This window comes from Crocodylus siamensis, chromosome 2, assembly GCF_052110815.1.
Source record: "Crocodylus siamensis isolate JL-2025a chromosome 2, ASM5211081v1, whole genome shotgun sequence".
Taxonomy (NCBI): domain Eukaryota; kingdom Metazoa; phylum Chordata; order Crocodylia; family Crocodylidae; genus Crocodylus; species Crocodylus siamensis.
In genome coordinates this window covers 245,429,137-245,444,911 of record NC_143396.1, presented here as the reverse complement: position 1 = coordinate 245,444,911, position 15,775 = coordinate 245,429,137, and the positions used below count along the sequence as shown (strand labels likewise).

The window sequence follows — 15,775 nt, the reverse complement described above, 5'->3', positions numbered from 1 at the left end:
AAATAATTCTTCTTCCTTGGTGTTGAGTTTTATTTGTAAGATTTTGAAAGATGTGTGCTTTTCCTCTCCTACTTTTGTTACTTATTTATTACTAACACCTCCTAGTCATCCATCTGTTTGGAAAAGAGATCATATTCAGTAGAGTAGACAGAACAGTCATTTTAAAAAACATGTTTTTAAACATGATCTGTTTGCAGTACTTAGACATTGTCTTGTGAGCATAATAAACAACATTAATCATACCCCTCAAATATCTGCAGATACTTTGTGCAACTTGTGAGAAAATGTTAATTTAATTCCTTAAACATCCTCCTTGTTTTGTTTTAATTTTCCCCTTGAATTCTTTCAGTTGGTCAAATTATTACTACTAAAAAGGCTTCCAGTACAGAGCATGCAATTCTGAGTGTGGTCACTCCAAATCTGTATAAACAGAAGACTAGTACTAATCTCTTGGTTTAGCAATGCACTGCTCCTGACTATGCAGCCTAAGATTACAATGCCCTTTTTTTTTTTGCAACCATATTGCATTGTGAACTCTTGTCTAACTTGCTATATTATCGCCTCTTCACTGTCTTTTTCCATGTTACTACTTTTTTATGTCTTTTCTGTTTTTCCTTCCCCTTGAACATTTTGGAGTCTTTATGCTTCATTTACACCTGAGAAACATTATGCCAATATTTTTCCAAGCTATGTGCCATTCAGTTTTTCTGGCAGTATTCTTCAGCTCTCTTTTGATAGGCCCCCCCGCCCCCGTGGTAACCACAATGACTACCTGTTTAACATTTCTTAGAATTTTTTATCAGACTGCCACTCTCTGTTTCCAATCAATGAAAGTGTTAAGTAAGGCTGGACTTTCCAACTTCCCCTTGGCACCGTATTTCAAATTTATACATTGTTGTTCCGCATTCCCTTAGGTTTAACCTGTTTTCAGGATGAAAGCGTTTGTCTCCAGGTCAGTTTGAGTTAAATTTGAGAATGGGATTTCATGATGCAGGATCAAATAATTTATATCTAAAATACTGTATTACCTCATTCACTAATCTTGTATTTCAAGTAATGTCATTGTTTGGTAAGTTCTAACATTAAAAAGACTTTATTTTTTATAAACCTCACTGAGTTCTGTTTTGAACTTAGATAATGTATTTTTTTCAAGTTTTTAATATTAAATTTGCCATTCATCAGTGCAACTTTAACAAAATTAGTACTGGTTTTTAAGATCCTCTGAAAGCAATTGAAACACTAAATATAACAGGAAAATATTTCCTTACTATAAATTTAATACACTTGTAACATTATCTAATTGCATTCAAACACATTATGGAACAACCATATCAAAATATGTTTATGGATACCAAGTGATTACTATTACTTTTAGATCATTTCATACCATTTGAGTGTTTCAGTGTTACTTGCAGTAGAATGAGAATTTAACTGTTTTTTCATCTGTAGTAGATGGAGTTCTCCAAGAATTTGATGAAGTCGGCCTGCTTACTGCCATTACAGTATTTATTTTGTCTACAAGTCCGGAAGTTACTGCCATAGAGTGCCTTCAAAAGCGTTGTATTGAGAAGTTTAAATTAGCACTTGATTCAAAAGATCCTGTAGTAAGTACTACTCTGGAAAGAAAAATATTCCAAGTAGACTAATGTCCTTTTACCACATTTTCTTTTAGCTTCTGTCACTGATCCTAAGCATTTATTCCAAAGAATTTGTTTCAGTTCTGCTCTTTTTTTGAAAAAACATTTGAAGCTTGTTAGCAAGAGCTAATGGTTTCACCCTGTATATTATTTTTAAGTTGCTATTAATTAAAATATTATTTTAACAAATTATATTTTTCTGTATTAATATTATTACACCTGAGAAATGAGACTTAGACCAGGGCTGTCCAACTTTGAAGTGGCCGGGGGCCATATGCCCCGTGGGTCAAACCAGCAGGAGTTGCACACTGGGGGGGACAGCACTAGCGGGGACTAGGAGCCTCCCAGGCTGCATGCCGCATGCATGTACACAGGTGGTTGTTCCTCGCTTCTCCCTCCCTCTCCTTCTGCTGCACTGGGCAAACAATGCCTAAGCCCCATGCAGAGTATGTGCAGACCCTCCTGCATTTTGCTGCACTGGTGTAGCATGGGTGGGCACTCCCTCATGTGGCACTCCACCACCTCACCTTCAACTCCTTGGCTTCCCTGTAGCACCTCACTGCATGGGTGCTCTGGGTCCCTGGCTCCCCTGGAACTGCAGACATGGTTGTACCTTGCCATCCCGCCCCCAAGGCATGCAGCAGAAGCTAAGGGAGGGACAGGGAGTCTCAAGCTGTTGCTTTAGCTGAAGCAATAGGAACTGCAGCAGTCAGGTGGAGATGTTAACACCTCGTGGGCTGCCAGTTGGCCAGCCCTGACTTAGACTTTGGCCAAGTCTACAATATAAAATGTCTAATGCTCTATTGGCAAACTATATGAAATTATGACATAGGTATGCTGGCAGATCTCTAATTTTCTAGGTTGGGTAATCAAAAAAAAAAAAAAAAAAAAAGGCTTTTGTCAATCTAGTTTATGTTTAGGTATATAGTGGAGAAGAAAAATCCCTTGTTATCATCAGAAACTGTGTCTTGACTAGAGGGCTTTGCCAGCTTAACTATAGTTTTTGAGGCTTTATGCTGTAGACTTGGATAAGTGGAGAAGATAATGGTCTTGTTTTGCAGACACTTCTGTACTTTTATGTATGCAGTTACTTGAGATGTTATGACAATATACCACCCAGATCAGCTGCTTTTATTCTTCATGACCTGACAGGCATAGAAAGTCTGATTGATTGATTTTTTTATTTATTTTACACTGTGGAAGCACACCACTGTCAAAGCAGTTAGGACTTTATTATCACACTTAATGTACATGTCTAAAAATGTTTAAAAAGCAGTATTACTCTGGCTGGGATTGTGTATGCACTGTAGGCCCCTCTACACATGCAGGTTAAAGTGCAATGGGATCTTATGCATGATCCATACAATTGCACTTCCTACCACACCACACATGCCAGGCAACCCCTGCACTGGCAAGAAGCAACCTCTCATGGCTGGGAACCCATCTCAGCTGCAATTTCCCAACATCAGGTTTCACGTACGACGCACTGGGAGATCACGGCAGCTGCGTCTCCCAGCCCAGGGGTTCCACACAACCCCAAGACTGTGAGATCACAGCCATGCCCAGCTTCCAGGACCCAGCTGGGTCCCAGCATCAAGAGGCACACTGCAGGGACCCAGCATCTGCAACTATGGGACTCTGGGTCCCAGCAGCTGCAATGTGCTGCCGGGACTGAAAGGGGGCATGGTACACCCTTGCAGCTGGGAGCCTCAGGGCAGACTCTTCTACAGCCATCTTTAAAGTTAGTACACATTTTTGAGGTCTACCTTTATAGCTAGTTGGAGCTTTTTATGGCATGAGAGGTATTTTGTGCATGTAACTGGTTTCAAGGTAATTACACAATTAACCTGTAATTTTTTAGAATTACCTAATTAATTAATAAGCCTGATTTTTCTTCAGAAATGTACACTTTAAACAGCAGTTAGGCATAGTCTCTCCCCAAAAGTGTCATTCTTCATTATGCTTCCTAAAACAATATGCAGACATTTTTATTTGTAAGTTAAAAGAAGAAAGTAGTGTGGTCTTGGGTTTGTTACTAGCAAAGTATTTTTGAAAGGTTTTTCTGTCATAATTGAACTTATCAAGTACATTTTTCAGTTAACTATATGAGTCTTTTGCCATGTTCATTTCCAAGCTGTTAGGTGTACTTCTTAAAATTTGTGTCTTCAAAATTGTGTTGAGTTCTAAAGTGTTTACGTGTGGAGTTTTATGCATAACTTTGTCTCATGTTAATGTAGACATTTTCCTCCTCCTCAGGTACAGCTTAAGTGCTACCAGCTGCTGCATTCCATCTTTCAGCATTCAAGCAGAGCTATCTCACATCCTTACATTCATTCTTTGGCATCATCCATTGTGAGGAAATTGCAGGAAACAGAGAAAACAAAACCAGAGAATTCTGCTGAACTTCAAGTAGTCCAAGAAGGAATAAAGGTCGTAACAGCTCTAACAGCTGTGGCAGATGAAGAGCATCGTAAGTCCTTCCATTCAAATGCATCTGAAGGCATGGTGATGCTAAACAATTGCTTTGGATAATTGAGCAAAACAAGATTGATAAAAAACAATAGAAATGATCAAATTAACAAATTAATTATTTATCAAATTAATTATCATTAGTTACTCTGAAAGCAAGAGTTCTTGTGGGTGATATCTTTTATTGGACCAACTGTATGGTTGGTACGTGTGGTATAATACCTGTCCTCAGGCCTCTTAGGCAGCAGGCAGAGCTGAACTAAATAGCAGATGAAACAAATGTAGGATCCTTATTACCTGTGAAGTGTGGGGGTTAGGGAGTATCAGGAAGATTAAAATGGATCTTGAAGTCACTGTCTACATTGCGTCCCTGGTGCTTAATGTCCAATTGGCTAATGAATTTCTGTACCCACTTTCCCTTGCAAAGGTGTTGGGGAGAGTTCCTTTGAGCACTAGAACTTTAAGGTTAGACGGAGTGATTTTTTTTTTCTGTGAAAAATATTTTTGTAACTGTCATTTTATTACTGTATCATTTACTGTTCATCTTAAATAACAAAAGTTTTTTCTTAAGGTCAGTAATACTAATTAGTAATTGGAAACTTGGTTAAAAGATTGCTTAAGTGTTGTTTTCAATCTTTGTAGGTGCTCATTTGGTGGCCTGCATCCTGCCCATTCTTATTTCCTTTCTTTTGGCTGAGAATGAACTGGTATTGGCCACGAACTCAGCAAGAAATCTACATGAGTTTGCATTGCAAAATTTGATGCAGATTGGTCCACAATATTCATCAGTTTTTAAAAAACTAATGGCTTCTTCTCCCACTATGAAAGCCAGGCTTGAATCAGCTGTAAAAGGCAATCAGGAAAGCATCAAAGTCAAGACAACATCTAAACATGTGAAGAATCCTGGGAAAAGTTCAAGCATTCAGCTAAAGACAAATTTTCTTTAAAGTCACTTATTTAAATCTTATGCACTTTGATGCTGCAAAAAAAATCCTTTTTCATTTCTAGTAGGGAAGGACTGCTTTCAATTTTAGCTCAGTTCAAATTTAAAAGCCAGCTGATTTTTTTAATTAAATTCTTTACAGATTGCTTTTAATTTAATATAATAGACTTTTGAAACTCATCTGACCACTGTGTAAACCTTATCAAGGGTTACATAATTTGTATCTTTGCATTAGTAAAATACCAGGAATGCACCTCACTTGCAGATTTGGGTTAACATAGAAAAAAATAAAGACCTTTAACAGCTATATTTAGGAGCCACACATCTTTAGTCGTTAAATAAAAGATTTTTTTTGTTTTAAACAAGTATGATCAATAACAAGTTAATATGACTGTTGATTTTTTTAAATTTAACTGGGTACATAATTTACCTGCAGTTCATAATCTATTCTAATTACTGTTTTAACATACTGCATCATTAACCAAATATATTAAATATCCTTACAATCCTTAAATAAAATTATTGAGCTTTAAAACCCAGCTCCATTTAAGGTAATAGTCATAGCTTTAATTACATTCTAATGGACCCTTGTGCTGGCCAAGGTTTAACAAATGCTGTCATACTGCAGCTTCACAATATTCTACAGCTGAGGTCCCAATCTGCAGTGGTTTACACAGTGAGACTTTGCACAGTGCTTTAGTATGCACACATGCAAGTGTTGGCTGGCTCAGTGCCTTGCTGCTTTATTAGTCTCACTTTTCAGGATATATCTTTGTTTTAGTTTGATACTGTGCTAGGCAGACAATTAATGCTTACATAGCTTGTCCTGAATAGGACAACAGTTTTGATGCACTGTGCCTCAGATTCAGACGTCTTATTTATCTGGATACATTAGTTTCGTGATCTTTAAATGATCAGTTATATATACCTGACTCACCTTAATGTGCATATGTCTTCAAGGAGGGGTGGAAAGGTTTGAAGTCAACATATCTTGTGTCAAATAAAAAAATACAAAAAACTCATAATAAAGTAAAGAGTACAATATTGCAATTTTTATCAAGGAACATATTTTAATATAAAAAAGTCTATTGAAATTGCAATGGCTACCAAGTATTTTCTACATGCATTGCCTTCTTCCTTTTTGCCAGTATTACTATAAACCAAATGCTATCAACGTGAGATAGTATTTCCTTGTTAAAAATTACACAAAATAAATAAAAACATTGGCAGGTCTGAGAAACACACTGTGACTCAGGTAGTGTGTAATGTACTGTATTTTATTATAAGTTTTGTATATAAATACAATTGTAAATTGTACAGAATTAACCATTTGACCAAAATTCTAACCATGCATTTTTCTAATTTACATAAATAAAGCTAATTTTCTTCACTTAATGTTGTTTTTAGTCATTCTGCCTAGGAAAAGAACCAGCTGTTGTGTAGATTTTTAAAAAAAACTGAGTCTGCATTGTCCCTGGGGGCCCTATCAGTGTCCTTCTAGGCACATTTACGATAACAATGGAAAATGTAGTCAGTAAGATATTAAACCTCCCTGTAAGTGGGTATACCAGCTTTGCATGCCCCTTCAGGGGAAACCTTTTAGATGTATATGGAATGGCATGATATAGTTATTAGTTGGTCTTGAAGTTAAAGGTTGAAGAAAATAATTATTAATTTGGTTTGTAATTAGCTTAATCAAGGACTTGGTCTGTAGTGTTAAACAAGATAGGGTCCTCAAAGATCTCAAAATTGCAGCAATGGAATCTGTCTTTTTCAGGACAGTGGATGTGTCTACACATGATGCTACATCACTGTAGCAATATACTATGATGACATAATGTCCGTGGGTAAAACCATGATGCTGCAGCTACATTGCTGTAATGACATGCTCCCTCAGTATGGTGCGTTGCTTTGGTGACATAGCAGCTAAAAATAACTTTGTGCCATGCAAACAACACAGTACCTTTTGGAAGTACTAAATGACAGCGCAGTAACACCAGCACCATAGGGGTATGTGTAGACGTGCCCATAGTAATTGAATGTAGTTCAATTACATTTAACAGGTTTTCTGCCAAACAAATTGGATGGAATCAAAAAAGGAACTCAATGTTTATCCTTCTCTTGCTTCACCCAATTTCATAATTGAGAAGCACTACTCTTCTTCCCCCCCATGCATCCTCTCCACACACTAACCCAGAAGTAAAAGAAAAGACTTAAGAAATGGTACTAACTTCTAATATTTACGTTAAAAATATTGATTTATTTCATTCTAACAATTTTTTTTATCCATTTGGACTTTAGAAAAGCCTGTGTCCTAGGCGTGCATGTGCATATTACACTTAAAAAAAATCCTACTTTAAATTGAAGCAAATGAGATTACAAAAGATAGCTGATTATAGCTTTGCATTAATTCCTCTGTTTCCTACTTCTTTCTTCTTGCTTGACCTGAAAAAGTTGAACTTGTTTGAAAATATGTTTCAGTGCTCAGTTCTTGGGCACACTCATGAATCTGTTTTCAACACTTGTGTCTAAGCGAGAACATTCCCAAGCAGGCAGCCGTGCTCCCTTGTTCAGTCTCTTTATTTGGGGATCCACTCCTTGTAAGCACTTCACCTTGATGTCAGTCTTTGGCTTTGGTTTTGGCTTTGGTTGTTTGTTTTCTTGGGTGGTTTCCAGTAGGGGAATAAAAACATACTCATCTAATAAAATGGCACCTTTGCAGTATTTAAAGCCATTATTCCTTTTTTTCACCTGAGCAGTGAACCAGTATTTGGGGTCCTGCAGAAGATTTTAATTGCCAAGACAGTTAGGCGATTGAACCAGGAATCCTTTGATGCCGTTCTGTTTAGTCACAAAATCCTGTTTCCAAGAATACAGCAGAGATCAAATAAAGAGGAGTCAGGTTTTTTTGGGGGGGGAGGGGGGTTTGCTTATAGCTACAGGCCTTTTTCTAGCCATTACTTGGTCAAATTTTTCTTTCATACTGTTTTTTTATCCAGGTCACACTAAAAGCACTGTTTTGCCTGTTCCTGGTGCCTCCCTGATCTTTCTGTCCCTTTTACAGGCACAGAGAACTGTGATAAAATAATACACTGTAAAACTTGCAAATAATTTGCCAAGATATTGACAGATGGCAATTATACTTGCTTGAAGTCCCACATGCTGAAATCATTCATTGTGCAATTTTGTCAATGAAGTTACCATTAAGCGTATGCAAAGCTTACAGGGCTCTGCACTTATGCAAATATTGTTCATAATTTGTTGATGAGCTATTTTGTATGTGATCTAGTACTGGTTCATTCTGTTTAAAAGTGTGCCAGGTGACTACAAATTGAAAAGACAATATAAGCTACAATAGTCAGTAATACTTATAGATATTTAGAGCGTGGGACAGTATCTACCACTACTTAAGATTATTTGATGTACAAGAAGTACAGTAGTCTTGTAGGTAAGAATGTACTAATTGGAAATTTGTAGGGATCTCCTCGCCAACAGTGCCACAAGAAAGCTGATGTGAGTCGCTGGGCACGGGAAGAACTGAATGAGTGCAGCGGGCACTTGGGTAACTATTTTTTGGTATCAGTAGTGGTAACCCAGTTGGCAGTAGTCAAAAGTAAACAGGCAGATAATTCAGTAAAATATGATTCAATGGAATTCAACCCAGTGTCAAGTTCTGCAAAGTTTGGGCATGTATGATAATAATCCCTTTCAGATGTATGTGAACAACTGGCTTAAGCTGGCTGAAGTCGTATCTGAAACTTGATTCCTAATTTAGAATCTTGAATAAAAACTTGTTTGGCAAGGATACTTCCCACATCCTGAACTGAGCTTTATATTAGTAATAAATCAAGTTATGGGCTTTCTAATAAAAGGCTTTTAGCCGATATGTGGTGTGCCCTGCTGTCTGTAAAACAGTCAGTACACTTTAAGCAAGTATAAATTACTAGCAAGCTACCAAAAGTTTTTCTCTGCTGGTTGGAACATGGCACCTGAAAGAAAATAAGAAAATTAAAGACAAAATTATGCAAATAGTATGTACTGGTCAATCAGCTTACTGAGGTATTTGATGTAATCTTGGTGTATATTGTCACCTACTACTGTACAGTGTCATAAACCACTGGTAGACTGATGATGATGTAACTTTTAGTGCTAGTTCGCCTTCTGTCTGCCCTGCATACTCTCGATTTGCTCCCACAAGTTCAGGGGAGGAAGGGAGAGTCTAACACTTGGCCAATAGATGCAAAGAAGGGGGAGCAGTGGGATGCCCAAACTACCATGTTCAGTTTCCCTGAATGAACGTGGTTGAGGCTGAGGAGTTGGTGGCTACTTTTAAGCTATCTGTCTCATTTTTCTTTCTTTGGAGCTGCTATCTTTCCAGGCTGCTTCTTCCTTAGTCCCACTGGAGCAAACTAGAATGGTAGCCCAGAACCATTCTGGGGATGTCTACACCGCTAAGCATCCACAGCCCAAAGGCAGGTAGCCAGTCTCCCTTATCTGTATTATTTCATCTAACATGCATCAAGACTTGGGTGGGTTAACTGTTCAGGTGTTATGCAAGGATTTGTGGGACGTATCCTACATTCCTTAGTGCAATATAGAACAGAGCCTTTCTAGGAACTGACTGGTGGTAGGTTGTAGAACACCTTGTCTCATCTTAAAGGACAGAATTTATTTGAGCCTACTGTTGCAGGTTGGTTGTCTCAGTACACTGCTTGGTTTGGGGTATTTTGTAGTGATGATCTGAACAGCAGACCACTATCTACAGTAGACAACAGGGGTCCGCTCATTTATGATAGAGTAGTTAAAAAAGATCCTGGAAGGCCTGTCAAACATTACAGAAATGTTCAGGGGTGTAAAAGAAGCGCATGGGACAACCTGATACAGGATACAACTGCTGACTTGTTCCCAGCCACCCACCAAGATTTCTAAAGAAGGAAAACCATATAGCATAGTAAGATCAGAAGGTTTCCAGGCAGGACATCTTATCAGTATCTCTAGAACATCTATCTCCATGAGGAAACAGACCTTTGTGGACTGGCATAAAGAGGCTTGCTCCACCCCTCCAGTGCTACGGTTCATGACACAGGGAGCCCATATTGCTATGGATGCAGGTTGCTATTCCTGGCTACCTCAAATTGTTTCAGGTCCTTAGCTAACCTGTTTGGTGTTGGGAAGTCAACTGTTGGGCAACAGGTGACTGTGCTGTTTGGGAATTGCTTATCCCAAGGCAGCTGTCAGCAGAAGTGCCCAAAATAACAGTTGGCTTTCCAAATTCCACAATGGTGCACACATGCCCTAGTTTGCCCTCTTGAAGGAGCCAGCAAAAAATGTAAATAGCAAATATGTAAATATACTAATCCCCAGGTTTTGCTGGGAACATATGGCTGGGTCGATCAACGTGGGAAGTACTGACAGGACACACAACACTCAGAGAGGGATCATTTGCTTGCTTGGACAAGCTGAGACTTTCCTCCCTCTATGTGACTTTGCTGTCAACAGAAAACAGGTGCCTGCTGTTATTTTAGAGGAGTGCTGCCTATCCATGCCTGTCATGAAGTTTGTACCCAGATGGCATGGTACTATACAGAAAGAAAGGGATCTTATTCTCTTTCCCATCTGACTAGATACTCCTGGCGATGAAGTAGAGGGATGAAGTAAAGCAGCAGCTTTGAAAATCCAGGCCAGAAAACTGCTTTCATAGCTAATAACCCAAGACTTTGTGGTGCAAGCTGTTCCCTACTGGCTGCTTTTCTAATCTGCAGACAATAAAGTCCCAACTTTGCCCCTTTGCATCTGACATGTATTCAGCATACCTGAGAGTGGATAGTGTGCTGTGTGGGCAAAAAGAGGCTGGCTCCTGGGCAGACCGTGCAAACCATGGTGAGAAAAACGTTATGTGGGTGCAGCAGCTAACATTACAGTGCTAGTAGTGGTATTTCGGAGGGAGCATTTTGTCAAATCAAGCAGGGCTTTGAGGCCATGAGAGAGAGAGAGAGAGAGAAAGAAAAGTGATCTTAAAGAGATGAGAAGAAAAAGTGGGGAACTCACAAACAGACAGTAATAGCTGATCCTCCAGGCACGGAAAGAAAGATGGCAGGGAAGAGAAAATAACAGTTGAATCAGTGGGGCTTTATCTTATCCATGCATGATATAGTTACAGCCGCCCAAGTTACTGCTTTAGAAGAAAATCTGTCTACTTCAAATTAATTCTCCCAAGAAATAGGCAAACTTATTTCATATCCCACTAGAGGAATGTTCTGAAGTTGTTTGTTATTGCTCAGTGTAGTTACTAAGCTTCACCACTTTATAATGCATGCTACATTAATATATTAAAGTTTTGCTTTGGAGAATGCCATTAATTAATATTAATTAAATTATTATATATTGTTATTATATTAGATACATTATAGTATATTAAAATTATAATTATAATATAATATAAATGTAATAATATAATTATAAAATGTGTTATAATATTATATATAATATTATTGTATATTTATATATAACTATTATATTATCATATATTAATATATTAAAGTTTTGCTTTGGAGAATCCTAGATTTGGATTTTAGTAATCCCCTTACATTTTCAGCTAGAATATGAGAGTTCTGTGGCACTGCTGGTTGGAATTTTTTAGCAAATATTCACCCAAAAAGTAGTTTCAGTTGACCTGAGCCTATTAGTGAATTTAGATTAACGTTGATAGTGCCAGCCAAAAATAAAATACAAACTAGAGTCAAATTATCTCCTTTTTGCCTAACAGTATATTGCTTACACCACCCAGCCAGGGTATGGGAAGGATGAGGATTCCTCCTTTACCTGGTCAGAGCATGAACACACATTTCCTCCCTTTCAAGTGTGTGTCCTAACTTATCATGGGATGCAACAGTGCTGCCTAACTTCAGAGTGATGGAGGGCTGTGGCTGCACACCACAAGGTGCACCTGTGCGGGACACAGACCTACTGGGGTGTGCATCATGTGGATCTGCCACTGTGCTGCATTGCCCCCTCCCCCCTGCCTGCTTTGCAGGGAACCCAGGTCCCCAAATCCTGAGTTTCTTGGGACCCATAGCCCACACCACCTCCCAGGGTGGGAGCAGGAAGCTGAAGTTAGAGGAGGGAGAAGGAGCCTGGAGACCGCTGCAGAAGCAGTTTCTGTGGTGGTGGGAAAATGGGGCCCAGGAGGGATTCAGGGAGCCATAAATTAATTCCTTGGGGATGCATGCAGTCCATGGGCCACCAGTTGGACAGCACTGGTATACAGTATGTTTGTCAGGCCAACTCATGTATGTAGAAAGAAAGACCTGAGAATCAGTGATACAAGGATAAACATCTAGGAAAGTATGTGGGATAGGTAAAAAGACCTAGAGGACCAAGGAAACCTGAAGTATTCCAGCATGGATGTGTGTCTTTGGGTGAGAAGAAAGTGTTCCCAGAACATTATTTTGGAATATGTTTATTATATTCCAGTTAATGAAGCAGTACTAGTAGGTACCTGCTCCAGTCTCTGACATCTTTACAACAAAGTGAAGCATTCATACACAGAAAGCCATGTTCAAATAAATGGAAACAGACTGCTCAAATTGACCCAGTTTGCTTGTGGTGGTGGCTATATTACAATAATCGAGGTTATGCCTAGCTCTTACAAAGGCAGTATTATCCCCATTTTGCAGATGGGGAAATAGGCAGGGATAGGTGAGATGATTTGTCCAAGGTCTGCTAGAGCACTGTAGACCAACCTTTTTGGCACATATGTTACAAATTAGCCCCATGCTCTCTCCAAGTGCCACTCTGATCCCTTTCTTCTACCCTATCTGCGGCTCTGCTTTCTGCTTCCTGCCCTGTGCTCCCCGCTTGATCTCTCGCTCTGCATGCTGCTCCCTGCCCTATCTGCAGTTGTGCTCCCTGTCCCCTCACTGATCTGTGCCACTTGTGGCATGCAAGTCGTGCATTGACCACCCCTGGGTTAGCGGACTATAACTAAGAACAGAGACCAAATTTCAGTTCTGTTGACTGAACTATGCTGCCTCATACAGGTTGGTAGCTGACTGGAAAGCTATGAAGTAATTGATAAATTATTTAAAATATGCTAATTTGTCCAAATTTCCCTAATTTCTTTATACAATTAGCTGTGTTTGTTTTGTTTAGTGTCGTTGATTACTCACTGATTTGGAGGTAAACAATAAGTCTTTCAGCAACTAGCATAAATTAAGGGAGATTTTACTTAGCTTCGTACTTCATACCCTGTTCATCACATCACGTAATATAGTGAGGAAATAAGCTGATGTGTTTGTTACACAGAGAAAATGCAGTAGCATTAATATTCTGTAACATGCATCTGTACCTGTTGGTGGAAGTGGTTAAGCCTCAAGTTGGTCCCATTCTATGTGGTCTTTAAGGACGCCATAAGAACTGTCGCTGCAGCTGTGGAAATTTAAGAGGAATGTGGCATCTGTCTCTGCTCATCAGAAAAATAACATACTGCAAGCACTATCAACAGAAAGGGCAAACCACTTTAAAATATCTTTTCATTTCAGTGTCATGCAAGCTCATTTCTTTTTCAGTAGATTTTGTGTATTCTGATTACCAATTATTTGGCACAAAAATTATATTTTAATGACAATACTCACATAACACATGCATCTTTTCCCCAAAGATTAGTCTGCCAAAAATGGGATGTGTATCTTAAGCAGAGTAGCTGATTTTCTACACTGAATAGTAGCATGGAAATCCTTATAATGGATGCTGCTTCTTTTCCTCTCTTCTCTCTAGCACCTGCTGTCCATTAGCTATTTCTGTTTTCTCTTCTCCTGTTTCACAACCCTGCATGTCTTTAGCTTTTTTCAAAAACCTGGATGTGCCCATAGAGTCCAGTCTTCAGCAGAGCTACAGTTGACTGAGCAGCCAAGGGCTGTTAACATTTCAGCTGTGAAAGGGTTATAGCAGTAGCTTTTGACTAAGCAGGTAAGGGAAGTGAGCTGAAGATGAAGCTTCGTGTCCCTGCCCTACGTGGCCAAAATTTTTTTTCCTTCATTCTGCCTTTCCAAAAAGAGGTTGTATTTTTTTGGGGGGCCACGTGCTATGCAAGACAATATGGTAAAAAGAGTTGGATAATTAAAGAGACCATGTTACGCAGACTGAGGTGCACAAGATTTTTCTTTTCTTGTTCATTGACTTGGAATTTCAGTATGAAATAACTGCTGCAAGAATATGTCCAAGTAGACGGAGGTCTTTCTCTCCATATCTTTAATACATTGGTATCAATTTATAAAATGCATCCATCAGTCATCCCTGGAGTAATATTTCTCTTTCTTACCTTACATAATATATAAATATTTTCTCTGTGGTGAAGGTTTACAAGTTTTCTGGCTTTGGGCAATACTTCATTCTCACTAAGTTCAGTGTGAGTAAAGGCATTCAGCATCTCACAAGAAGAGATCCATTATACAAGTAAGGTCATTGTGACAGGAAAGATCATTTGAGATGCCCACAGGCTGAAATCCAAAGTCACTTCCTTTTCCTGAGGGACTTCCTGAATTTGAACCACACAAAGTGCTCAGCCTAGGACACCCCCAGGATACCATCGATGTTGAGTGATACCTGAGTTTCATTACAATCACTCTCTTTTGACTTTTCTCTTACCCTTTAAGACTCCTTAATTCTTTTCTTCCCATCCAAGATTTGCATGCAGGTTGTCCCTTAAAATTATTCACAATTAAAGCTAAGGTTTCAATATTCAAATACAATGCATCTGCTAACAAAATTTTGGTAATCATTAAGTTAGGGAAATTGTAATATAAAAGTCAGGATAGCTAGCAACATTATTACAAAGATGACAAATGTTAAGGCTTTCATCTAAGGCATAAAGAGTAAATCTAGGGGGGTTTTTTTAAATAAAGCCAAGTACAATAGGATATCATGCAACAAAAGGAAGTGGATTCAAGGTTGCGGTTATTACATTTTAATGACCATGTTCTGTTCTGTTAACGTAAGTTGTAGATAAGGCCTTGCCCCTAAATAAATGGAGCAGTTTACACTACTGTAACTGAGAAAAGATTTGGCCTTCAGCTATTAATTAATGCCACTACTGGCTTAATTTATCCAGATTTCTCATCTTAAAGATATTTACTACTTTCTTAACTATCCAAAAGAGTAAATAGATGATGTCAGTGGAAATACACACCTGTATAAAGTTTAAACAGCAGTGTCAAAGTCTAAAGGAGCACAGTCTATATTGCTTTATGCAGTTAGCTGTGAGAGAGAAATGAAATTAAGGATTTGGTAACAGCTGTAAACTATCCATGTGGATTAGGAAAAAAATGTTACAGTATTTTTTCTGTTGGGGATTATAACAAGATGGCAGGTTCTAAGACCTTAAATAGGAAGGGAAGGCTCTTCTGCTTACCCCACCATCTAGCGGGAGCTAGAACATGACATAAAGGTGCTAAACAGATGCAGATGACTCATTATAGCCCTTGAGTTGCAAGCACTTATCTTTGCTACCATGAAAAGACTCAGTGTCTGGGACCAAGGCAAACAGTAATCTCAGGTGTGTTTACAGGATTAGGGCATATGTCACATGCAATTTAACTCCACTACCTGCAAGTGAAGTATGTATGTGTATAGTTAGGAAGGACACAGATAAACTTTTGGGTACTAATGCAGCTTTCCTCAGGTCTCTGAAGGGGGAAAAAAAAAAGGAAATGGAGCAGATAAATTGCGG

At 38.7% G+C, this 15,775-nt stretch overlaps 1 protein-coding gene and 1 long non-coding RNA gene across 5 annotated transcripts in view; one reads left to right on the top strand and one right to left on the bottom strand.

Moving 5' to 3' along the window:
* HEATR5A (HEAT repeat containing 5A) overlaps positions 1-6,439 on the top strand; it is a 132,538-nt gene extending 126,099 nt beyond the window's left edge. For 3 of the 4 annotated variants that reach the window (XM_090033559.1, XM_090033560.1, XM_090033562.1), the window contains 3 exons: positions 1,450-1,604; positions 3,894-4,107; positions 4,749-6,439. In XM_090033559.1, the coding sequence (XP_089889685.1) occupies positions 1,450-1,604; positions 3,894-4,107; positions 4,749-5,053 (674 nt within the window). In that variant the 3' untranslated portion in view covers positions 5,054-6,439. The remainder of the gene's footprint in view (positions 1-1,449; positions 1,605-3,893; positions 4,108-4,748) is intronic. The other variant, XM_090033561.1, reaches the window with a different exon arrangement.
* Positions 6,440-6,509: 70 nt separating this feature from the next.
* On the bottom strand, positions 6,510-13,807 carry LOC149871968 (uncharacterized). Its single transcript, XR_016440337.1, has 3 exons — positions 13,683-13,807; positions 13,397-13,476; positions 6,510-9,038 (listed from the first exon to the last, which is right to left on the bottom strand). It is a non-coding gene; the product is annotated as an uncharacterized LOC149871968 (long non-coding RNA).
* Between the last annotated feature and the right edge of the window lie 1,968 nt (positions 13,808-15,775).